The 27310-nt window shown below is 33.1% G+C and overlaps 1 protein-coding gene across 2 annotated transcripts; it reads left to right on the forward strand.

The window, feature by feature from the left end:
* Window positions 1-24300: 24300 nt before the first annotated feature.
* Window positions 24301-27310, forward strand: LOC132622273 (WRKY transcription factor 6-like). Of its 2 annotated transcripts, none has more exons than XM_060336849.1 (6): window positions 24301-24708; window positions 24875-24976; window positions 25150-25350; window positions 25656-26003; window positions 26092-26205; window positions 26357-27310. In XM_060336849.1, exons 1-6 carry the CDS (start codon window positions 24445-24447, stop codon window positions 27008-27010), a joined length of 1683 nt encoding a protein of 560 aa, XP_060192832.1. In that variant the 5' UTR covers window positions 24301-24444; the 3' UTR covers window positions 27011-27310. The 2 variants fall into 2 exon arrangements, with proteins under 2 accessions (XP_060192832.1, XP_060192833.1); XM_060336850.1 differs by having other exon boundaries at window positions 25153-25350.

Below are 27310 nucleotides of genomic sequence, written 5' to 3' on the forward strand. Positions count from 1 at the left end.
ATAAAGAATCTTGAGATATTGAGAGGGCCAATTTACCAATCTCTTAAGTTTCACCATTATCCAACAAAGCTTATGTCCATTGTCAATGCAGATCAGTGTAAAAACATTCCTTCTTTTTTAGTTTAATGATGCAAGGTCATATGCCAATCAACAGAAAGGAAAATTTAAAACCCATGAAGGATGCAATTGAAGAAGGCCTTCTTGATAACGAAGGAATTGTAAATCTCTCTCCCATGAATCTATTAGCTTATTATTATCTAGGGTTCTTCATTTTTATTTCTTTTTTTGCTTTCATTCTTTAGTGTGAAAATATGAGAAATAAACGGAAAGAAGTGTGAATAGAAAAAAAGTAAGAAATTAAAAAAAGTTAATGAACAAATTTCAATTTCAAATTGTAGCTATTGAGATTTTAGTAGTTGGGTCCTAAATTGCTAACAACGAGAGTATTTTTGTTCTAATAGTATAATAGAGGTTAGATATAATTTTATTCTTTAAAGTAAAGCCATTGTATTAAAGAAGCAAAAAAAGTTCATGTGTGAGAAGGATTAAGAGCCCGTTTGGATTGGCTTATAAGTTGCCTATAAGTTGTTTTCAGATTTTTTGAGTGTTTGACTGCCAGCTTAAAGTCATTTTGTGCTTAAAATAAACCCAAAAAATTAATTGGGTTTGTTTGACTTAACTTATCTAAAGCAGCTTATAAGCTGCTTTTTTTAAGCCCATCCAAACAGGCTCTAAATATAATCCTAAACTTTGCGAAAAAAACTAAATATTCCCCCGAACTTTACGAGAAGGATCAAATATACCTCTATGTAGCTTTTATTGTAACAAAAAACAATTAAAATCGATCTTTTCCCTTCCATCAGCCGAAAAATGATATATGTGAGTCATTTGTGTAATGACAGAGGTATAAATAAATTACGCCTTTTCCCTTAAATATACAATATTGTCTTCTATAAACAATCAAATGGAAAACAATGATAAAGTCTAATTCTATAGTCAGGCAATATTCGTATTCTGAAAAAAATAGGTAATATTCGTTTAATCGAAATGCATAGAAACAACACGGTTACTGGTTTCACCGGTTTGTTGTGCAAGCTTAGTGATCACTAATGAGCTATAGCCTGTAGGGTAGGGGTGTCAAGTGGGCCGGGTCGGGCCATTTAAATGTGGGCCACAAGGGGCCGGGCCGTAAGTTAAGTGGGGCGGGCTTGGAGAGGGAAAGGGTGTCCGGCCCAGCCCACCTCGGATAGGGGCTACACGTCGGGCTAACAGGGCCCGTTAGTGGGCCGGGCTGGGTTTTAGTTAGTGGGTCGGGCCAAGTTTTAGTTAGTGGCCCGGGCCGGGTTTTAGTTAGTGGGCCGAGCCGGATTTTAATTATTTTAAAAAAAAATTCTAATGCTAAAATTTATTAAGTTTAATACTTTAAAATCTAGTTGTTGTCAACTTTATTTTAACCTTCAAGTTCCTTAAATTATACTTTGGCCCTATTTTCAAACTATAAATACCATTCATTCTTTTCCATATTATCTCACAATTCCCTACTCTCCTCTTTCTCTAAATTTCCTACTCATCTAAATGGGAACTAAATGGGAACAATGCACATGAGTTTTGATACTAAACCAAAGTTCTTAATTTAATTATCTCATTTGATCCTAAGTCCTAATGTCATGTGCAGATTGTCACGTCTCCATCATCGGTGGAGACATTTCAATATGCTAAAAAATATTTAATTATTATTATATATAAAATATTTGAAACTAATAAGATTATATTAATATATTATTATATATATAACTAATAGTTTATATTATTATATAGTATACTGTATAACCTATTAAAATATTTTTGAACTTGTGTAAGCCAACAGCAAGATAGTAACTTAAAAGGGGTATTTGATTTATTTCACGCATCAGCAATTTCAGAGGTAAATTATTTTTCATTTAGTAGCAATTAAATATTAACGAATTCGATTCCTCTTCATTTTTATTGTCTCCATTTTTCTCAAGTTCTTACTTGAATAAGAGACACATTACATGAGTTAAAATTAATGGTTAAGTTTTAATTAACTAAAGTAAGATTCTAACTATGGTTTGAATAATTAATAAATATTTCATATATTTGCTTCCAAAATTTTAAGAATCCCACAATTATAGCTACAACTATTTTATTGGGATACAATGTTTTTAAAATACTTATTATTAGTAATAAATGTAAAAGTTATCTTTCTTTTTTTTTAATTTGAAGTGGGTCGGGCTGGGCCGGGCCGGTGCCCCGGTGGGCCATCACCCGGGCTTATGGTGGGCCGGGCTGGTGGGCTGTCCACCTTGTCCGACCCATCCCCCTAATAAACCCCACCTAGCCCAGCCCCTTACACCTATTAGTGGGCTTGGGCTGGGCCGGGTTTAGCGGGCCGGTGGTGGGCTGGCCGGGCCCACTTGACACCCTTACTGTAGGGTTCCAAATGGACGGATGAGGTGGAATTTGAGCGCTCTAAGGAAAAATTGAGTTAATAAACTTAGCAGGTAATTAGTCCATTCAAATATAATTTGGGCTGAAATCAGTTGAGTCAAGATTGAGCTAACACTGTGTCACAACTCAACTCGCCAGACTCTCTAAGTTTCAATTACTTTGTCCGTTTTCTTATAATTTATTTAATTACCAATCAAAATTAATAAAACTTTTTTTTCTCTTTATTATGGCTATATATAACATATCAATTTTTTTTAAAAAAAAATTGATCAAGCTTTTCATGGGTCAATTTAGACAAAAATATTTAACCTAACTTCTAAATGAGTTAGAATTGGATGGATTAAAATTGGTTTAGTTGATAAAGGAGCAGGTCATTAACCCAATTTTTTTACGGTAAACTGTCGTCTTCTTGTCCTTGTCTATTGAAGGTCAATTTCATCCTACACCCTAATTAGTCATCCAAAGACTATAAGTCTTCACGTCTCCGTGGATTAAATCACATCCAAGATGGCATAAAGCATCTACCGTATTCACTTATCAACTTTCACTCGTGCTCCATAGTTGCTAGTGTTCAAAACTTTGCTTTCAAATACCTACTCCTCTTTTACAAAGAGGGAACCTACTATATAATACATGCATGAAATCAGTCTGTTGACAAAAGTACTCTTTATTTTTTATTTAAAGATTTTAAGTTATATACATTTGACATATAGTGTAAATTTATTTTATATTATCAATTGTAAGTTAATCTGTACTAGTAAGTTAGATAGAGTATCATTCTTATCAGATTATTGATTAATATTGTTTACCAAAAAAATTATCTGTAATTATCTTACATTTGAATTAACTATATAAATACTTTTGCACTGTTAACACATATAACTTAAACTCTTTTTAGGAGTACTCAAAGGAGAGTGAAATTGAAGTTTTGAAAATCTTTTGGCTGAGTATAGAGCAACGTCAGTCATCAGCAAACAACTGAATAGATCAGATAATACTCCTAAAGACTTTTGCTGCAGCGTCTCGATTGGTGCACGTTATCAAATTTTGAAGTCTATTTTTTTTTTTTCAAATACCAAAATTCTTATATATGGAGCTAAAATTATAGACTACTAGAACTTTGGATACTAATAAAACACTTATTATCACATCATTTATACTGGTGTTGAAGTAACAAACTAGTCATCCCCCTGCATTCATGCCATGAGAGGTTAATTTATCGTCGGAGCTAATGGTTCATATAGTCACTAACTTGAGATAATTGATCATGAAAGTCTTTTTTTATTATTATTAAAGAAAATCTTTTTATTTTATCTAATTAGCTTTAATGGTCATCTTCATCGGATCCAAGTTCTTACTAATTGTTTCGCTATTTTTACTTACAATAAACTTGCCACATTATTAAATTTCACAAAAAAAAAAAAAAAAATCAGTGAAGATAACCATTGAATTTAATTAGGAGCCCGTTTGGCTTAGCTTATAAGTTGCTGAAAATAACTTATAATTTGTTTTCACCTTTATTGAGTGTTTGGTTGGCCAGCTTATAAGTCATTTTGTACTTAAAATAAGTCCAAAGAAATAAATTGGCTCGTTTGACTTAGCTTAAAATAAGCAGCTTATAAGCTGCTTTTTTTAAGCCCATCCAAACAAGCTCTAGGTAATAAAGGCAAGAGCCCGTTTGGATTGGCTTTTAAGTTGCTAAAAATAGCTTATAAGCCGTTTTCAACTTTTTTTAGTGTTTGGCTGACCAACTTATAAGCCATTTTGCGCTTAAAATAAGCCCAAAAAAATAATTGGGCCCGTTTGGCTTAGCTTATCTAAAACAGTTTATAAGCCAAAAAAAAAAAAAAAAGTTGGGCTCCCCCAATTTTTTATTTTTTTTGGCTTATAAACTGTTTTCAGCTTATAAGCTGCTTTTTTTAAGCTCATCCAAACAGGCTCTAAGTCTTTGGAAGACAAAAGAAAATAGATAACTTTCACCAATTATCCTAAGTTGAGTAGCCACATGAGCAATCAACTCATTTATCTTCTGATATTGTCATATTGATCATTATTTTTATTTGATAAATCTAGTTTAACGTCATTTGATTAATGTTGAAAATTACACAGGAGCACAGTTTAAATTGATTTTTGTTATTTTGTGTCTTCTTCAATCTTCAGGAGCGGAGCCGTAGTTTGCAGGTTCGGTAGAATCCCAATAATTTTAATCCAAACCTTATATTTATGTTCTGAAAAAAGTTCACTTAATGTGTAAAGAAGTTTATTTAAAACTTAATAAGCTGTTTTTTTTTTTAATTCAGAACTCATGAACTTAAAATCCTAGCTCCGCCTTTGTTAATCTTTTAGAACATTGGAAAACATTTTTTGTTTTATGATGACGTGAAATTAAACTCTGTTAATATTGCTAAATTTAAATAATTTTGTAAGAATATATTAATACTAATGTTTTAGATAATCTATTACTCTTTCCATCTGTCTTTCTCCTCCTTATTTTGACTTATTAGATAACTTGTGCACTACGTCACCAAGCAGCGGGAAAATAAGAGTTGGACGTCCGTGGTCACTCAAATTATATAGTAATCGGCTGTACAGTCACTCAATTTTTTTTATGTGTTTCAGAATTCATTCAATTTTATCTAGTTAGCTTTTAAAGTCATTTAACTTTGCCTAATTAGCTTTTATGATCATTTTAGTCGGAAATACAATATCTGGTACCTATAATAGTATGACATCTATAAATTTTTAGAAAAAATGGATTCCAAAAATTAAGATTAACATTTAGATTTATTTAGGACTCAATCCATACTAAACCTGATCCAATTCTTAACCTGGCCCGCTTAAAATGGGTTGACTATATGAAAGATGCAACTTAATAACATTTGACTAAAAGAATATGATGGTTAAATGTTATTAAGGCATCTTTAATATTCAAAATGTTATAAATTGAAGAACCATCGTATTCTTTTAGTTAAATATTGTTAAGGGCATCTCTTATATAGGCAGTTCATTTTTGGCGGGTCGAGTTAAGAATTGGGTCAAATTTTAGGTGAGTTGGGTCCTAAATAAATCTAAGTATTGATATTAATTTTTTAAATACTTTTTTCCTGAAAATTTACAGCTACCACGTCATTAAATAGATACCGAAAACTGCATTTCTGGCTAAAACGACCAAGGAAGCTAACTAGACAAAATCGGATGACCATGGAAGTTAACTATGCAAAGTTGAATGATCATGAAAGGTCAGGGGCGACGGATGCAGGTAGTGGCTAGGGGGTTCGAACCCCCTTGGGCGAAAAATTATCTTGTATATATAAGGTTAAAATTATTTTTTATGTATATATAGTAGATGTTGAACCCCTTGAGTTCTTTGTTTGTTTACTCATTTATATTTTTGAACCTCCTAAGTGTAGATTCTGGCTCCGCCATTGTGGAAGGTAACTAAGAAAAGTTAAATGACTTTTGGAAGACAAAATAAAATTGAATGACTTTAGTGGTCAATTGCGATATGTTAATCCATGAATCCAACTCGGAAGTCGGGGAAATACTGTAATCTTGGTTATTAACATCAACTATATGACTTGCGATTTCAAAATCATCAATAGTTCCTAATCAGGTAACGTGTTTTGAACGTTATTTCTTTTTTGCCAGAAATTACAAAAGACGACAAAATATCTTCTTATTTTATCTTTTATTCTTATTGAATAAGGCGAAACCACGTTATCGTATTGAACATTAGAGGAAATAGAGGAAAAATGCATACTTAGCTACATATTGAACACCAACTTCAACTATGTCACTCTCTTGATGGGCAAAGTCTAATCGAGCTTAGAATCAATCGAGCTTAGAATCATTGTTTATTCGGATTGCATTTCTTAGACGCAATTGATATTAATTTGAAACGCTTATACTAAAACACTACTGTAGTCATTTTCTATTTGTCTTTTTCCTATAAATATGTAAGCTCCCTTAAATTATTCACTTAAGTCACCGAAGACGTGGCTTACTTATAGAATTTGAGAACTATTAACAAAAGAAAATTAGTTGCCAAATTAGCTGGAAGGTTGACAAAAGAAAGACGGGCTTATTTCTATTTCACATACTATTACCATTCAGCGGCAACTCGAGAACACTCTCAAAAATAGCATGGCTTGAGAATTAGGTTTGAACTCAATTAGAAATTGGTGTGAGGACACCAGAGGATGAATTTTTCTACACAACTCGATGCCTGGTCCTCATCAAATTTACAGTGACAGAGTTAAAATTTTTAAGGGGATTCAAAAATTATAAACCTGCGACTAAAGCAATTACGTAATTACTTTTGCCACTGCAATCAAGGTCTCTTATGTTGACGGGATTCTTAAGATTTTATATCTATGGAAAAAAGATTAATTTTTTTCCTATTTGGATGGTACAATTTTTACAGTGAATGAAATACAGTTAAATTCCTTTGACATGATGTGACTCTGTCACTGGTTACAAGACTTTTATTATAGGACTATATTACTAAATTGTATAAACTCAAAGTCTTTATGCATGAGGTGGTGCAAACTGACCATCACAGAAGCGGAGTCAGAATTCATATTAAGGGATGTCAAAAATTATAAATATATCGAGACCCAGGATCAAATACATGACCTTTGGGGATTTTGCAACCCCTTGACTGTTGCGCTGAACCTTCAGCTTGTGTCAATAGGTGTCAACAATGGTATACATACCTATAAAATCAAAATTTCACATATCTATACAATGTAATTTTCCTGCGGAGGGGATAGCTTGACACCGCTCGGGCAAGGGTCACTCCGCCCATTGTCGATCATGTGCAAAAAGTTATATATGTGTGTGAATAATATTTCTTCTAAAAAGATAAATGTAAATATCTAGCTAATAGACCGACGCGGCATGAAAATAATACAAAGTAAATGTAATTTGGGATAAAAAGTAAAAATTTAAACACAACATATAAAATTTCAGACCTAAACTCATTTAATTACAAATCGAATTGTGATCATAACAAGCAGATATCTTATGTATGCTTAAATGTAATTGAACATTGGTAAGGAAATACTAAAGAATAATTAAGCTTGTTTCTCTTTGCCTTGGTGAGTGACCCAACTAGGTAAGTTACCCTAAAAAGAAAGAGTATGAAAAGATTAAGAATCTTTTTACTTTAACTTTATTATGTAGCAGTACATGATGATGAACCCCGTGTGAAATGTCACTATATTGTTCTATAAATTCTGCACGTAAAGTATTCATCATCACGAGAATTCAATGCTATGTCTTTCTTTTCTTTTCACCTTTTCTCTTTTTCTAAATTTTTGTCCAATCAAACCTAACAATGGGTACCAGTTTTCTACGTCGTGGAGTAAGCAACGTGGGTCAAACAAATCTTAGTCAACTCTCCGTTGTCTTCAACCTCTATTTTGTCTGTTTTACTGTATTAGTTTGAAAATTAGTTCATGAAAACTTTTAATTTGAATGAATTATTAACACGCTTATTTCTTATTTATTAATTCGGCATATTTTAATCTATTCAATTCAACTCATCTAAAAGATGGGTTAATAAATAGCGCAAATTAACCCATGACAAATCTTAAATGTCTTTTTTTATTCTAGCGATATATATCATTAGAAAAACAAGTTTTGTTAGATAATTAAACAAAGAAAGAAAATAAAATTAACTTGGTAAGAGTTGGACAGGTTGAGTTACGACTCATTGTTTAACTTATTTTTACCAATATTTTTCAGTCGAAGTAACTTTTAAGCGGCTTATTAACATGTTTTGACACCCCTGCCTCCATTCTTTGAAACTTTTACATCATATATAAACAAAAAAAATCTTTTAGAGTAATGTTCTTTTAGTCACAAATAAGGCATCTATTTTTTTTCAAACTTCTTCCTTTCTTGGTTTCCTAGCTAGCCAGTCTCTTTTTTCCTTTTTGATGATAGAGGACGTAGTTAATTGGAGTATGTACTTCTTTGGCATGTTTGTGAGGTGGTCAGGGTAGTGGAATATATATACGAACTATTCAACTGTTAGATATACAAATAGAAAATTAAAATAGAGGAATAAAGAAAGTCATGAGATGGTGGCTAGAAAGGAGACCTCACAATATGGGCTTTGTTTTGGACTGTGGAAGAAGATAGAGGAGTATCTTTTATCTTTGACATGGGAACCACTTAATAACAAGAATTGATAATATAAGTACTAATAAATGTCTCTACCAGACAAATTGTTACCTGCATATGTTGACTGCCACTGCTTCTCGTCTTCCTTGTTTGTTTACCCTTTTTTGCATATGAAGGAATGATAATAAAAATTGGGACCTTTGAAGAAACATAAGAATAGGACAAAGTCGATATAATCAATGAACTTGTATTGGTCGATGAAACGCAAAAAGAAAATTTTGGTTGGAACTTGGAACTATTGCAAAAAAATCACACCATGCACAAAATTCTGTATACGATACTAATGTTTAGCGGGAATAGAAAAAGTAATCCACACATAACTTATGCAGTGTTTGGTTGGTTGTATAAGAAAACATAGTTTCTACATAATTTTATGCAACATTTGATAGAAGCTCATAAATAGTATATATATGCATTTATAAGTTATGCAGAAATTATATATTATTTTTTGCAGGATAAAATACAATAAGAATATCATAAATAACAACAATAAAAGTTGGAATTAGGATATCAAAATAGGACTGGACCAACAAAAAATAAACTAGATAAGACCAATCGTTTGAAAGGGAAGACAAAATGACATTTTAGTAGTTGTCAATTTGTCATGTGATAGAAAAATTGAAGCAATTTAATTTGACCTATGGCTATTATAGCTGTTTGGTTACGTTGTTTTGCCTCTAGTCATAATGAAGAAAGCGGATTGTCCAACTTCTTGTTTAGTCCAAGCAGTCTTTTGAATCCAGAGCTCTTTTTGAAGATCCCAATGAGTCGAATGTCCTAAAGTGTAGCAGCCATTCTTTTGATTATATTGGACCAATACCCTTTTTCCACTATTCAATTTTCCAAATTCTAAACAATGAACAAAACCAAAACTTTTCCCCTCTTCCAAAAGAGAAAATGAATAAAAAGAATCCAACCATGCAAGAAAACAAGACATTCTTATGCTTCTCGTGCTTTGCCTTTTCCTCCCTCCTTTCTCACGGATCGCTAGTTTTGTTCAAATAGACCTTGCACATGTACAAATTTTCCCTGATTAAACCAACTTTAATTGGATTTATTCTATAATTAATTAGTTGGCGAAAACTGGCTAAGATATTAAATTTCTAATAGTGTGTGAATTGTATGATAGCTAGCTAGAATTATATATGTTCTTTTGAGTTGAAGAGTCCCACATTGGGCTCCTACGACATGTGTGGTGTCATATGATTTCAGCAATCCTCACCCTTTGATCTACGCTTTGGATTGAGTTAAGTCTAAAGTCGATAACTTAACATGGTATTAGAACAAGACTAACCCCAATTCTTGTTACCCAATGTTGGCACCCATATTAAAATGGTCTGCACTCCACATCGGGCCTTTACGAGATGGGTGGTATTTTTATATAGTTTGAGCGATCGTCATCATTTCTTTGCGTGGATTACCCTTCTTTTGGGGTGATCTCTAAACTTTGGCCCTCAAATTGGTGGTCTTTAATTTTTGCCCTTCGCCTAATACCCCGAAGTTCTGGGTTCGAACCCCAACTCAGTAAAAAAAAGAAGGAATTTCGCAAGCCAGAGGTTTGAATTTGCAAGGCAGAAACTCTGCCTTAAGGGCAGAATTTTGCCGCAAATTCTACCTCAAGGCATAGTTTTTCCCAAAACTCTATCTTAAGGCAAAGTTTAAAACTTCGCCTGAAGCAGGCAAAACTTTGCCTTGCGATTTTTTTTTTTACTGAGCCGGAGTTCGAATCCCAAACCTCAAGGTATTAGGCGAAGGGAAAAAATTAAAGACCACCAATTTGAGGGACAAAAATTAAAGACCAACTAAGGGCATTCCTGCGAATTGCCCGATCCTCACATCTTGAGTTAGTTTTTGGATTGGATTAGGCCCAAAATTCATATTTTAACAATTTGTAAACAAGTTTCTTGAATTTAGTGGTCACATAAATGTCTTGCATGTAAACTTCCGTTACTAATAACTCCTGAGTGTTTAATTATTTGATTTAATTGATCCGGTTAATTGTATTCTCGTACGTGAAGTACTTGATCCATTATAAGAGTGCAATATGGTAAGTCAAGGTATAAAGGGAATAAATTAAAGGAAAATTACTTGGCATAGCTACCTCTAAGAGGTAATTAATGATAATAACTACTATTTAATTTATTTATATTTCATAGCTATTATGATTTTGTAAATTACTCTTCGTAGCTATACCAACTACATAGAGTTATTCCACTGTATCAAGTTTTTCCCTCGCCTCTCTCTCTCTCTCCTTTCCCTCTCACCGTTGCCATCTGGTGAAGGAAGTCCATCACCAGCCGGTATTGTCTCCTCAGCTGCCAAGTAATTTTTCCTTTAGTGGCAACTCACAAGAACCACTACCTTTTTAGAGCTTTTAACAATCCGTCGCTACATTTTATATATTTACATTTCGTAGCTAGTTTAGGACAATTTGTTGTATTTGAATACACTGTTCAGTTGTAAACTTATCTAATGTCGCGTGTATTTGACTGTATTTGAATACATGCAACCTTAATTTCTTTGAATACATGTGTATTCAAATGATTGTATTCTAGTGCATTTAAATACATGATAGAGCTGTGTATTTTAGTATATTTATATATTGATGTATCATTTTGTTTTGACTGTATTTGAATGTATTCGAGCTTCGATCAGCAAGGTCGCCACCAGACGTCGCAAGGTTGAATGTATTCGACTGTATTTGAATGTATTTACACTCAGAAAATGATGAAATGAAGAATACAGAAAAATCCACTAGATCATTTGTGCCCTCCATCAACTCTTCCGATGCCCTCCGTCGACCACTACATCTCCTCCTTCTGGTTCTTCACCGTCACCGCCAGCCCTCCGTCAACTCCTTCGCCTGCATCGACCACTCCATCTCCTCCTTCTGGTTCCTTGCCGCCATCGACCAGATCTAAAGAATCAAACCCTGCAGATCTTTATGAAATACAATGTATATTTTTAGTGTATTCTTCATTTTCTTAATGTAAATATAGTGTGAATACATTATTCAATAAGGTCGCATTTGTACGATCTCCGGTGGAGTTATTGCATATATGTATGAATACAGTGTATCTTAATTTTTTTTGAGAAAATACAGTGTATTTTTAAAAGGATTTAACTGTATTCTTCATTTTTTTAGTGTAAATACAGTGGTATTTTGTATTTCACCGGAGATCAGACAAGTTTTGATTGTATTCTTCCTTTTTAATTTAAATGCAGTGTATTTTGTATTTTCGTAGGAGATTTGACCGGATTTGACTGTATTCTTCATTTCATTATCTTTCGAGTATAAATACAGTGGAATACATTCAACCTTGCGACATCCAATGGCTACCTTGCTGATCGGAGCTAATACATTCACATACAGCCAAAATAAAAGGATACATTAATATAAAAATACACAGCTCCGTCATGTATTTAAATGCACAAAAATACAATCATTTTGAATACACATGTATTCAGAGAAATTAAGGTTGCATGTATTCAAATACAGTTAAATACACGCGACATCAGATAAGATTGGATACGTTTGAACAGTGTATTCAAATACACTCAAATGCAACGAATTACACTAAACTAGCTACGAACTGTAAATATATAAAATATACTGACGGGTTGTTAAAAACTCTTAAAAGATAGTGGTCCCCGTAAGTTTGCCCTAAATTAAATGGCTTCATTGTCTCCTGTGACCTTCTCTTTGGAATCTAGTTTTGTTCAAATTTGACGGTGGCACAAATTTTTTCCATGGGTTACAACTTACACACCAACTTTTGTTGCATTATTCGTCAGTTTGCTCCTAATAGGCGGTTAAGATTCTCTAGTATGTATTCAGACTAATTTAGTTTATAGTTAAGATTCTCTAGTATGTATTCAGACTAATTTAGTTGAGTCAAGAAATACAGATCCATAAGTATGGTCAATTTCAGACCACTGTCAGCGCCACTGGTTCCACAGATCGTTGGGAGGGAAAACTTTAGCCTATCATTATAATAACGAGAAGCTAGCAAATAACAATGTTTTCATTTTCTTTTTTCAGCCAGCTATGATAATGATAATACTATATAGGAAGAAAATGAAACTGAAGGAATTGTCAGCCTTCGACATTTTTAAAGTAGAGTTTAACTTTTATATTGGGTAAAAGAATTTATGTATTATTAGGTCGTGTGAAAGATAAGATGTATAATTGTTCAAAATAAGTTTGACCAGTGAGTCGCTGACTAAAAATTAAGGCGGGTAAAATATAAGAAGGAACATGTTATAATAGCAAAAAAAAAAGTTATATTGTTAGTACATATAAGTTAAATCTTTAATAATAACCTTGTATTACCTTACTTTTATGAAGACAATAGCTAGCTATCATGCTATCTTGGGTTAATTTTTCGGGAAAATGAAGATAAAATGTAATAACAAATAAAAATTAACTTTTAGTTTTTCTATGAGTAGTGGAAGGAAACATGAAAGGAAAGATCGACGGTGAATTTTTATTTTTAATAACAGAAGCTTTATTGATGAACAAAAGAAATTTGTTATAGGAAACAATGTCAACTGATATGAACTTTTTATTTTATTTTTTTATGACCAATTTCAGAGAGGGGCGTAAGGGTTTCACAATTTTCTTTGGTCTAGAAGTGTACAGAAATACACTTTCCATCCAATTGTCTCGTTCCAAAAATATGACCGACGTCTCAAATGACTAGTACCTTTTTCTTTGGTTCTAGCAATTCAAATCAATTATAAAAATTAGGGTGTTTTTAAGTAATTCCTTTTTATTTTTCATACTTCAAAACTTTTCTTGTTCTTGAACTCCCCAAAATCAATATAACTTCTTGTTCTCTATTTTCTTTTACTGTGTGTAACTTTTGGTGTAACATATCAAACTTCGTAATTTATTAGTCCTTTCAGATGCATCTGATAAATTTAAAAAAATAAAAATAAATCAACGTAAGTAATTTAGAAATCAAATCACAGAAGTTAATGAAAGTCAACAGCTGGTTGGAATTAGGGAGAAAACTCATTAGAGTGAGTATTAAGAGGCCGATGATTGATGTTAATAGGTAGGGGAGGCTACTTTCATCAAGTAGCCCACTTCATTGACTTTAAACTCGATTTAACGCACCATTAATTAGCTTAATTATCAATTGAAAGGAGACTGCAAAATCTAACTAGACAAAATAGATTTCTAGATTGCAAAGAAAGTTGAACCAAAATCCAACTGACCCTCATGCATTAATTCAAAGTAAACAACTGTCAATCACTTTCTTCGTCAGTGAACACGAATACATCTCTGCTATAGCCTATAGTATGTAATGAATGTACAAGTTAAGCTAGTACACTACTGATTTAAAATTTTAAGTAGGCATTAGATCATGATTTGATGAAATTTGAAATAAAAAAAACAGAGTACTTGAATTTGTAATTAAAAAAGAATATTTGAAAGTGTATGTAAATGAGATCTAATGGGGACCAAAATAACAAATCCTAAAATGCCTAGGGTATTAACAAGCAGCTCAAAAATCTAGAGAGATATGTAGCAAAAAGAGTCAACAGATGGTCCCTCCTCTAGGGATCTGTAACGTGTTTGGGGTGCTATCTTTTTAATGGGGAACGGGGAGCCAAAGAAGGCTTTTCTGTGTAAACGACGTAGGTCCTAAGAAATTTCACGTAGCAGTCATACACGACTACGACACACACAAAGCACCCTCGAGTCTTTTTCTTTCTTCTTTGACAAAAATAAAATAAAACTATGAATTTTTTTTTTTTTACTCCTTCTGTTTTAATTTATTTGTCTTAGTTTGACGCAATACAAAAGTTTACAAAAATAATGAAGATTTTTAAATCGTATGATCTTAAATTAAAAATGTGTGTAATGTATCAAAATATCGTTTGAATCTTGTGATCTTAAATGTATTATGTTAGGATATTGGGTGCAAAGAATTACGAAATATAAGGAGTGACATCTTCTTTTTAAAAAGATTAAAAAGAAAAGTAAGATAAAAAAATTGAAATATATGAATATTTAACTATCTGGTACTCAAGAATTCATGATTCAAAGTAAAAATAGTGTAGGTTTTGTTCACCTTTTGATCATGCTGTAAAATATTTTTCCACCAATTGAAACTTAATGGAAAAATAGCTACTTTTTAATTCGAAAATAAAATTTAGATACAATTATCATTAACTTAAACACAGAAAAATTATGTTGGAGTTTTGAAACTTTGACAAGTTAATATCAACACACAAAAAAACTCGTGACATGTGAAGCTTCAAGAAAGAGGGCCTAGTTTTGGACTTTTATATGGGAAATTCTCACATGATATGTTGGAGTTCGAATTGAAGCTCCACCCAACTATTGTACAAGTTATATAAATGCTAAAATACGATGGGAAATTTGCACTATTGCCCTTATTCGGGGAGGTCTTAATTTTTACCCTTTGCATAAAATTTTTGGGTTTCGGGTTCTAACCCCGCTCAATCAAAAATTAAAAAAAAAAAAATTGCTAGATAGAGTTTGCTTGTAAAACTCTACCTTAAGTCAAAGTTTCAAACTTTAACTTAAGGCAAAACTCTACCTTATCAGACAGAGTTTGCCTGCAAATTCTACCTTATCAGGCAGAGTTTGACTTCAAACTCTACTTAAGGTAGAGTTTTGCCTTCAGGTATAAGGAAAACTCTACCTTAAGGCAGATGTTTGCACTAAGGTGTTTTTTTTATTTTTACTCAGCTGGAATTTTGCAAAATTTTGCCTTAAAGCCTAATTTTTGCCCTAATAGGCCTAATTTCGCTAGGAAACTCTGTCTTGCAATTTTTTTTAACTGAGCCAGGATTTGAACACTGAACATTCGAAGGACAAAAATTAAAAACCAGTGCCTTTGAAGGACAATCCGCGCAAAAAAAAAAATGAAACATGATCTAAATAATAAAACCACTAATGCTCTGAAAAGGTTTCTTCAAAAACAAAACTCGTAATAAGTTTTTCAAAAAAATAAAAATTATTGGAGAACTTTCGCCATTACAGTTTAAATAATCACAAAAACGGTAGTGCTCGGATAATTTTTTTTATGTATGATTTCGTTTTTAGATATATATTGTGCCAACAAAAGTCAAACGAAACATCACAGACGCAAGATATAAAAAACAGGACTCTATCACCATTAGATATAATTAAATTTTAATACACACTATCTCCTATCCTAGAGTTACGTAAACTTTTACATGTTCTTTAATTTTTTTTGAAATATGCCCTAACTTATATTACTAGTAGTAGTATTATTCTGGTAGGTGCTTGTCCTTTAATTTTTGCTACTATTTGTTATTTCAATTATCGTATTAATTAGTTATAGTTACTGCTCCTTTTTTCAAATTACCTGCCATGCTTTTTATAGTATATGGCTTATTCGCTTTTGTTATTTCTGTTTTTGTACTGTTTTTTTATTGTTTGTCCTTGTGCCGAGGGTATACTGGAAACAACCTCTTTATCCTACAAAATAGAGGTAAGGTCTGTGTACACTATACTCTTCCAGACTCCATTTTATCAGATTTCACTAGATATGTTGTTGTTACCGTATATATATATATATATATATATATATATATATATAAAGTGTTCCAATTTTTCTTTAACATACTACTCCCTCCGTTCACTTTTACTTGTTCATTATACTAAAAATAAATTTTTACTTTTACTTGTCCACTTTAGCATATCAAGAGAAAGACAATTTTTTTTCTTCTTTTACCCTTATCATCATTACTCATTTCCAAATCATTTTTCAAGTTTATTGAGACTATACACCAATTAATATGGGCACTATGGTAAATGTATACTTTATCTATTAATTTTTAAGGGACGTGTAAAGTTAAAAATGGACAAGTAAAAGTGAACAGAGAAAGTAGTAAGATAATATAGCCACATAACTTGAAATGAAAGAAATAATAAGTTAAACAGGTTTTTGTTGCAAAACCAAGCTCAAAGTAACAATATAAAATAGTAAAACAAGGGAAACAATATAGAATAAAATAATGTAAAGATGATTTTTTTTTCTTTTCTTTCAAGTGTGTAGTACATCACATATCATACCTCTATTTATAATACTCCATAGAGAGGGGGTTACAAGATTATCTTGAATATGGCATTAACCCCTTGACAAGATGGAAAGAATATGTGGTTGTGGGAGATGAATGAGGGAGTAGTGGAGGTGTGGTATAACTACACATGATGATGCACATAATAGTGAATTAACTCCTAGAAGTTATGGGCATCCACATTATCATATTTACAACACTCCCCCCTTGGATGACCGATAATGTGTCTCGTTACGCATTATTTGATGCCTCGTTAAAAACCTTGTCAGGAAAACCCAATGGGACAAAACCTCAACCAAGGAAAAAAGAGTGCAACGCGTATTTTCTCCCCCTTGATGAAAAGATTACTTTAGTTTTCGGAGACGACGTATTCCAATTTTGTATATCATCTTCTCAAATGTCGAGGTTGGCAATGCTTTAGTGAACAGATCCGCCAAATTATCAATCGAGGGAATTTGTTGAACATCTAATCACCTTTCTTTTCAAGATCATAAGTAAAAAAGAACTTTGGTGAAATGGTCGACCACAATATCATTTCGGTTCCATCTTTTCCCCGTTGAAACATAACTTATCGAGATCTCTTCCCTCTCGTTGTTTTGAAATATTTGGACCTACTCCGTAGGCTTATCATTTATTTTGTCTCGGGGCTCTTCTTGAGCAATTTCCCTCACATGATGATCATCTTGATCACTTATTTCTTTTCTTTTTTTTTTGAGGATTTTTATCCTTGGAGCCGATTGGTCTACCATGTTTCAGATGTGGCCTGGACTCATTTGCATTTACCGTTTGTCCTATCGAGACATCAACTCGAAATGGAGTGTTTGTAGCTGGAATATGAAATTTAGTAACTCTTGGAAGGTTAGCAAATGTATCTGGCATTTGATTTGCGACATTTTGTAAATAAATCATCTTTTGAACCTCTTGCTCACATTGATTTGTTCGAGGATCTAAATGAGATAGTGATAATGCATTTCAATCTATCTCCTTTTTCAACTGCTTATGTTCTCCCCCTAATGTTGGGTATACTGATTCATCAAATTGACAATCAGCAAGTCTTGCTGTAAATAAATCTCAAATCATCGATTCTAAATATTTTAAAATTGAAGGAGATTCATACCCAACATATATCCCTAACCTTCTTTGGGAAACCATCTTTGTGCGTTGCGATGGAGCAATTGGAACATATATCGTACATCCAAAAATTCGAATATGGGAAATATTTGGCTCCTGACCAAAAGCCAATTGTAATGAGGAGAATTCATGATAACTAGGTGGCCTTATGCGCACAAGTGCCGCTGCATGCAAAATAGCATGTCCCCATATCGAAACAGGAAGTTTTGTCTTCATTAGCAATGGTCTAGATATCAATTGTAGGCGTTTAATCATTGATTCTGCTAGACCATTTTGAGTATGAACATGAGCAACCGAATGTTCAACTTTTATTCCAGTGGCCATACAATAATCATTAAAGGCCTGAGATGTAAACTCACCAGTATTATCAAGACAAATTTTCTTTATCGCATTATCTGGAAATTGTGCTCTTAACCTTACTATTTGAGCCAACAATCTCGCAGAAGCCATATTGCGAGTTGATAATAAGCACACATGTGATCATCTTGTAGATGCATCAATCAAGACCATATAATATTTAAATGGTCCACATGGAGGGTGAATTGGCCCACATAAGTCACCCTAAGCCCGTCAACCGGTCCGATTGAACCGGTTAAAATCGGTAATCGGACCGGTTAAATCGGAACCGGTGGACAGGTTTACCGGTTAATGGTCTACCGATATTTTTTTACCAGTCCGGTTTTCAATTTTTGGGATCGATTAACCGGAACCAGCTTGTTAAAACTGGTTAACCAGTCAATTTTTTTTTTAATATATAACTGCGTGGACTGGACCGTTGGGCAACGGTCCATTTTGCAAAAATGACTGTTGCCAACGGCTCCAAACTCCCCTTTTGGCCCCCCAACACCCCTCGCCCCCCCCCCCCTCCCCCCCTCCCCACCACATTTTTTTTTACACTTTAACTCATTCCCCACCTTTACATAAACCCCTCTCCATTTCCAATTTTAATCCACACCAATTCACTCTTCTCTTTCTCTCAATTTCTCTCAATTATAGTTACTTTGCAACAATTAGCCACTTTAAATTTCTCTCAATTAAATATTATAAAGTTTTATTCTAGTCTCAATTATTAATTTTGCAATGATAAAACAAATTGTTGGTGGAGTTGGTGATTTTGCAACAATCCGAAGTAGCTCCAAAGCTTTGGTGGATTTGCAATTCTAGTCGCCTTCACTTTGGTGGAAATTAATCCGGCAATTTGGTACCTTCGTTCCAACTATATCTTTATTTTTCGCTATTTAATTTACGCAATTTAATTCTAGCAATTTAATTTGTTGCAATTTATTTTCTTGTGATTGATTTGAGTGTGATTTAAATTAACTCTATCTAATAATGTCGAAGAGATTCGGACGTGGTGCGGGTAGTAGTGGTATTGTTAGGGGTGAGTTTAATGAGGAAACATTCGTGAACGAAAACACCTAATTTAGGTATTGATATTGGTCGAAATAATCCACTTTTAGATCATGAGATAATGCAACAACACTATATCGACACTTTTAATGAAATTGATGATGATGATGATGATGAAACACAAGCCTCCGAAAATCCTATAGGAGATACAGGTCCTGCACAATCACATACACAAGACAGACCGCCAAGAACTCGTAGGCCAACCACTAGAATTTGGAAATTTATGACTAAGGATAAGGTAAGACAACAACTACATGTAACTTATGTAAAACAGAGTTTGTTTTTAGGCAACAGACTAGTAAGGATGGTGGAACGGGTTCACTAACGGGTCATATGAGTTCTAGACATAAGGATGTTTGGGGAGAGAAAACGGGTTCAAATGTGGGGGTATTCAACAAACAATTGACCCACGAACCGGTAGAAGTTTTAGATATGACAAGAAAAAAGATCGTGTAGAAATAGCTAAAATGATTGCTTTTGATGCTCTACCATTTTCCTTTCCTTCGGGTTTGGGGTTTGTTACTTATATTCAAAGTTTTTATAATCCGTTATTTGAGGGTATTCCTAGAAGTACTTGTAGAGCGGATATTATAGATTTATATAAAAAAATATAGATTTTATTTGCGCCATGTATTTAATTCTTCAAATTGTAATGTTTCTCTTACCGCCGATTTGGGTCTTAGTCTTAACAAGTTAGATTTTTTTGCTATTACATGCCATTAGGTGATGCAAAAAAGAATTATAGCTTTTTTATAGGATGAAGATAAATGTTGTCATGATGGAAAATTTTTAGCGGATTCAATGTCAACTATTATCAAATTTTTTAACATTTATAGAAAAACACTTTTTATTGCTTTAGATAATGCTTTTAATAATACAAAAGCGGTTGGTCTTTTAAAAAGAGAATTAAACCCTCCGCTAAAAAATATTTTTCATGTGAGATGTAGTTGTCACATTTTAAACTTGATTATTAGAGATGGTCTTGACTATTTTGAAGATTCTATTCAAAAAGTTAGAAATGCCATTGTTTTTTTTTTTTGTAATGCTAATAAGCAAAAAATGAGAGATTTTAAGAATTCTTGTGTGCGAAATGGCCTTAGACCTAGGAAAATTCAAGTAGAAGTTGACACTATGTGGAACTACACTTACATTATGTTACAACAAGCATATGATTATAGGATTCCCATACAATAAGTTCACAACCATTTTAATACGGATAGTGATGATTGGTTAAATATTACCGATTGGAAGATGTTAAGGAATGTATTGAACTTTTACAAAAAACTTATAATGCAGCTCTTGCTTTTTCTAGACAATTATATCCCACGGTAACCGGAATTTTAGCCTACTTAGTGAAAATAGCTAGAGTTTTATATGAGTATAAAGATAAATCCGGTTATTAAGCGGCTATTTTTAATATAACAACGAAATTTAAGAAGTATTTTTTCCCATCCCAACTTTATTTATATTGGGTTCTCTTTTAAATCCTTGTTTTAAAATGTCTTACACTAGAGCATTGGTTGGTAAAATTTATAACTATTTAGAAATTGACGAGGAAGTTGAACCATCTTTAAATGAAGCCGAGCTCGCGATTGATGCCGAGTTTAGAAAAGTTTTTAGTCATTATTCTAATTTGGAAGAAAGTACTACACCCGTTATCCCACGCCCTACTACTTCTCAAAGTAGCAAAAAGGGTTTGTCGAATTTAAAAGTTTTACATTCACATCCAAATCCTTCTCATAATGCAAACTTTGATGAATATCGCCTTTATTTGATGCAGCCAAATGTGGATATCAACCAACTGGATGATTTGGACGTCTTAGCATGGTGGAAGAAATACAAGGCGAGTCATCCGGTACTTTCAAGAATGGCTCGAGATATCCTTACGGTTCAAATATCAACCGTGGCTTCGGAGAATGCATTTAGCCAAGGAAGACAACAAATTGGAGACCATAGACACTCATTATCCGGATTTAGCTTGCAAGTACTAGTTTGCATTCGCGATTGGATTAGATCGGAGCGACGCAACCAAAACTTAGAAGCGGTGGAAGGCGAACATGAAGAGATTGAAAATTCGATAGCAAGTGGAATAGACCAAATGGAAGACTTTAAAGATATCTCAAAGAACGAATATAATATGGCGGATATTAGTCGAATGATTGATACTTTTTGATTTTATTATTCTACTACTTTTTTGCAACTCATATATTATGTGCAAGTTAAAAAAAAAAAACTACAACTTGCAAATAAATGTTATCCATGAATGAATAAAATATATGGCTCATTGAGCTTTCTTCTATTTATTTGTGTTCATATTTTTATTTATATTAAATTAGGAATATACCTAAAATATACTAAGAATATACTTATAATATACATCTATTTAAATTAAAAAATAGAAAGTTATATACTTGGAAAATAACTAAATATACTAAGAATATACTTATAATATAAATATACTTAAATTATAAAATAGGAATTTATAAACGTAGAAAAAACTTAAGTTATAAACTTATAATACATATAACTTAAACACACATATATATAAAAGTTATAGGTATTATAACTTAAGTTATTTATAAGTTAAGTTTTTTCTAAGTTTGTAAATTGCTATTTTATAACTTAATTATATTTATATTCTTAGTATATTTTAGGTATATCTAGTATAACTTAAGCATATAACTTAATATATATATACATATATGCTGTTAGTTAGTAAATATATAAACTTTAGTTATAAACTTATATAACATATATAAATATACCTAAAATATACAAAAAATAAAAAAACAGGGTTTTTTTAAGTTAAGAACCGACCGGTTCGGGTTTCCAATTTTGGAACCGGTTAACCGGTTCCGGTTAACAGGCAACCGGTGGCCGGTTCGGTTTTTTTATCGGAAACCGGCCGGTTTCCTAATCGGTTGCCTGTAAGGTCCGGTTTCAACCGGTTAACAGGCTTATTAGTCACCCTATATACGTTCTAGAAATGTTGGGGATTCAATCCCGACCTTAGTTGTTGATGGTTTAATAATCAATTTTCCTTGAGAATCAGCAGCACAAGAGAATTCCTTAAATTGAAGAATCTTTTGGTTCTTCAAAGTATGTCCATGTGAATTCTTAATTATTTTGCGCATCATATTAGAATCGGGATGGCCCAACCAGTTATGCCAAAAGATAAAATCATTAGAACCATTAAACCTTTTGTTTACTACAACATGTGTTCCAACCGCACCAATACTTGTATGGTACAACCCGGAAGAAAGTGCGGGTAATTTTCCATGCACAAACTTTTCCCCAACTTTCATTGTAATAATATAAAGGTACTCACCTTTCCTTCATTGGCAGTCTCAACATGATAGCCATTCTGGCGAATAACCTTGAAACTTAATAAGTTTCCCTGAGAATCGCTGCAATACAGTACATTATTAATGGCCAATATTGTTCCTCCAGATAGTAATAAGGTCGCTTTTCCAGAGCCCTCAATTAATTTTCTACTAGCAGATATTGTATTAACACGGGCCTTTTTCATAACTAAATGAGAGAAATATTTCTTTTCTCTTAATATAGTGTGAGTTGTAGCACTATTAAAAAGACCCATATCTCCATTACTCATCTTGGATCCAATTGAAGACTGGGGAATTTTATTTATCTTTAATGTTTTAGGCTCGTGCTGATAACGTGTTGCAAAATCAAGCTCAAAGTAATAATATAAAATATTAGAACAAGAGAAATAATATAGAATAAAACAATATAAAGATGATTTTCTTCTTTTCTTTCAAGTGTGTAGTACATCACATATCATAACTCTATTTATACTATTCCATAGAGAAGGGGTTACAAAATTGTCTTGAATATGACATTAACCCCTTGAGAAGGTGAAAAGAATATTTGGTTGTGCTTGTGGGAAGCAAATAAGGGAGCAGTGGAGGTGTGGTATAACTAATGATGCACATAATAGTGAATTAACTCCTAGAAGCTATGGACATCACATTATCATAATTACAACAATTTTGAAGTAAACTTGAGTAAATTCAATTTTTGTTTTTTTTTAAAAAAGAAAAAAAAGGAGGATACCCAGTCGACAGTGTGACCCGAAAAGTTAGTCCGTCAAATTCGTTGACTTTATTCTCATACTTTTTCTTTTTCGATCACGTGGGACGCGCCGCACCGTTCGGGCCGGTGGATTTCTTCTTTACCCTTTAAATGCGAACGAGTCAAACTCAGTCTTGACCATTTGAGACGAAAGCACCCTTCCCCACTTTTCCCTCTACTTTTGGGTCCCACTTTTTGACACCTGTCACCAATACCATGACGCACCACCTTACGTTAACTGAATTTTCACCATAGAGTAGAGCCTCCTTTTTTCTTTCTCTCTTCTCACTTTTGACCACTCTTTTTGTTTTCTTTCTTCTTTATTATGGTAATTAATGTTTTAAGCAAAACACCAAGAAAGAAAATTGTTTTTAAATAAAACTACTCAAAATGATTTTTTAAAAGGATGAACTCTTTTTTTTTTTGAGGAAGTTTATAAATTAATTTCTAAATATTTTTAAATAAAACAAGCATAGCTATAAAATGTCATGAAAGTTATTATAAACTACACCCATTGTCCCAATCTATTTAGCAAGTCCTAAAAAGATTTAAACTTTTCCTTTTACCCTTAATAAAATAATTTACAGTCATATAAATATCTTTGACTTGTTTCAGATAATAAGTTTCAAATTTTTTTTTTTTTTTTTAAACTCCGTGACTAGTAAAAACATATCACATAACCTGGGATGGAGGGAGTATAATTTATATGGTAGTTTGTATTTGAAATTATATGAAAAAGTTGTCGCTAAGTAAAAAAATGTTTGAGTGTTCAAATAGCAACAGTGACAATTTTTGGGAGGATAGAGTGTTTAGTTTTAATTTATTTTTGTAAATAAAGTAATAAAAGTAATTCTCTTGGTCTACGTAACTTTCGCAGAAGTCACCCAACTCGTGTCTTTTTATAGCAGCGTCCATTGCATCTGCTAAAAAACTTCTTAGGCTCTTCAATATCTATCATCTTTTTATCTCTACATACACTTTCCAACTATCTTTGTTCTTTGCTTTTTGATCTTCTAAATTTCTAGTACTGCTCTATATTCTCTAGCTTACCAATTCTTTTGATATTTTATGGACAAAGGATGGGGTCTTACCCTTGATAGTTCTTCTTCTGATAAAGTTGGTTTTTTAAAAAATAAACCTATTTTTGGTTTTAATTTAAGTCCAAGATTGAATCCTATCAACGCCAGTGAAATGTTTTCCGGCTCGGCTGGTGAGACACGTGGCATGGTTAATGAAGTTGACTTCTTCTCTGAGAAGAAACCTAATGGTCTTGTTGTAAAGAAGGAAAATTCTCAGGTTGACAATTCTATGAGGATTGATTATGTTGTAAATGTAAGTGATGATCCCTTTTATTTTGGATTTGATTTGACCTTTATTAATATGTACAAAAAATAAGTATAGGTAGAGTTAGAACCTATAAAGTTTAAATTTTGGATTTGCATCTTTCATTTGAATAATTTCAACTGATAACAATTGTTTGTAATTTAATTTTATGTAGACTGGTTTGCAACTTGTGACTGCTAACGCTGGAAGTGATCAATCAACAGTAGATGATGGGATTTCATCGGAATTACTTGAAGATAAACGACCTAAAAATGAGGTAATTTGCAATAACTTATTCCTACTAGTTTATTATTCCAAAAGAAAAAAAAGTTGTGGGCTTCAAATTTCTATTAATGAAACTTTAGTACTGTATTTTTTCTGTCACATATATGTATTTTTGATCTGGGAATTGAATTATAAATTTCTATTTTTCTTAATTTATTTATATAGCAGTTGGCACAATTGCAAGTTGAGCTTGAAAGGATGAATGCTGAAAATCAACGTTTAAAAGGGATGCTTACTCAAGTTGGCAACAGTTATTCTGCACTTCAGATGCATCTTGTTACACTCATGCAACAGCAGCAGCAACAACAACAGCAGCAGCAGCAGCAGCAACTGATTTTAAGAACTGAAAGTGCACATGACCATGAGGTACAATTCCCAAAAACCTTAAGAAATACTACTCCTGAAGTCTAAATAATTGCATGTGTCTTATATATACTTATCTAATATATAAACTTTTAAACTTTAGTGTAATTTATGTTACGATCGTAGATTAATTAGTCCTATTTTTATTTGGTTATCAATTAATGTTCATTATAGAAATTAATATACAATTAATAATTACCATATAAATAACTTGATTATGCAAGAAAAAAAAAAATTACACCTATACTGTGTATGGAACTTAAACTCTATATGCCATGGAAAATGTTAACATTATTAAATTTCTTTAGGTTGTTGAAGTGAAGCCTGAAGAAAAGAAGCAAGAGAATAATGAGACCATAGTTCCAAGACAATTCATGGAGCTTGGTCCAAGTGGTTCCAAAGCTAATCCAATGGAGGAGCCATCTCATTCCCACTCTTCATCAGAAGAAAGAACGCTTTCTGGATCACCTCGCAACAATACGGAATTAATGTCAAGGGATAAGGCAATTGGCCGGGGAGAAAGTCCAGAATCTGAGAGTTGGGCACCAAACAAGGTGCCTAAATTGATGAATTCACCAAAACCTGTTGAGCAATCAACAGAAGCAACTATGAGGAAAGCTCGTGTCTCCGTCCGTGCCCGATCAGAAGCTCCCATGGTATATCACTTGTTAGTTATTGTTATTATTGATCATAATAATAGTTTTTGCATCAAAGTTTGCTGATCATTTGTTGGAAAATTTGCAGATTAGTGATGGTTGCCAATGGAGAAAATATGGTCAAAAGATGGCAAAAGGCAATCCGTGTCCACGTGCTTATTATCGATGCACCATGGCTGTTGGTTGTCCCGTGCGCAAACAGGTACTCATCTATATATGCTCAACTTTTTCCTTTCTAACTTGTATACACCGACAATATAAAAAATTACATAACTGAATTTTCTTATACTGTTAGCGAATAAAAGTTTAAGATAGAAGTAATTCTAACGTGGAGAATTGTTGTAAATGTTCAGGTACAAAGGTGTGCAGAAGACAGGACAATCTTAATAACAACATATGAAGGCACACATAACCATCCCCTACCACCAGCAGCTATGGCTATGGCATCCACAACCTCAGCAGCAGCAAAGATGTTACTCTCTGGTTCCATGCCAAGTGCTGATGGCATGATGAATACAAATTTCCTAGCAAGGGCCATGTTACCATGTTCATCTAGCATGGCAACTATTTCAGCATCAGCTCCATTTCCTACTGTCACATTGGACCTAACAGCCCAAAATCCAAATGCTGCATTGGCTAATTATCATCAAAGAATTAATCCAGCTAGTAATCAGTTCCAATTTCCTTTACCAGCTGGACTTAATCACCCGAATTTCGTTGCTTCAATGTCAAGTCCACAAATGCCACAGGTTTTAGGCCAAGCTTTGTATAACCAATCAAAGTTTTCAGGTTTACAAGTTTCTCAAGACAATATTCACCACCCCTTATTTTCTCATGACACACTCTCCGCTGCCACAGCCGCCATTACCGCTGACCCCAACTTCACTGCCGCCCTTGCTGCCGCTATCTCCTCCATCATCGGTGGTTCTCAACCGAACAACAGCAACAGCCCCATGTCCGCTCCGTCAAGCCACACTAACAACACTAGTAGTTTCACAGGGAACTAATGAAGAAAATATGAGCCATATTATTTTCTTTTGTAAAACTTGCTGTCAATTACCAATATTCCTCTTCATTCTTTTTTAATATTTAGGATATTAGGGGCTGAAACTTGGAATGAATATACATGTTCATATCGTTTTGCTTTGTATTATTATCGTTGGGGGGGGGGGGGGGTTAAAGGGTATAGGAGATAAAAAAAGAAGTTATTTTCATTCTTTTATTCTGATTTTGGATGTTGGGGTATACACACAAAAGCAAATGCAGTGTTCTTAGTCGCTTAATCAAATCATCTTCTGTTGTACTAA

The sequence above is a fragment of the Lycium barbarum genome, chromosome 12, assembly GCF_019175385.1.
Source record: "Lycium barbarum isolate Lr01 chromosome 12, ASM1917538v2, whole genome shotgun sequence".
NCBI classification, from domain to species: Eukaryota; Viridiplantae; Streptophyta; class Magnoliopsida; order Solanales; family Solanaceae; genus Lycium; species Lycium barbarum.

Coding starts and splice junctions, on each gene's coding strand:
- LOC132622273 (XM_060336849.1), top strand. CDS start 24,445: ATGGACAAAGGATGGGGTCTTACCCTTGATAGTTCTTCTTCTGATAAA. Junction 25,351..25,655: donor AAAGTGCACATGACCATGAG/GTACAATTCCCA, acceptor AAATTTCTTTAG/GTTGTTGAAGTGAAGCCTGA. Junction 26,206..26,356: donor GTTGTCCCGTGCGCAAACAG/GTACTCATCTAT, acceptor GTAAATGTTCAG/GTACAAAGGTGTGCAGAAGA.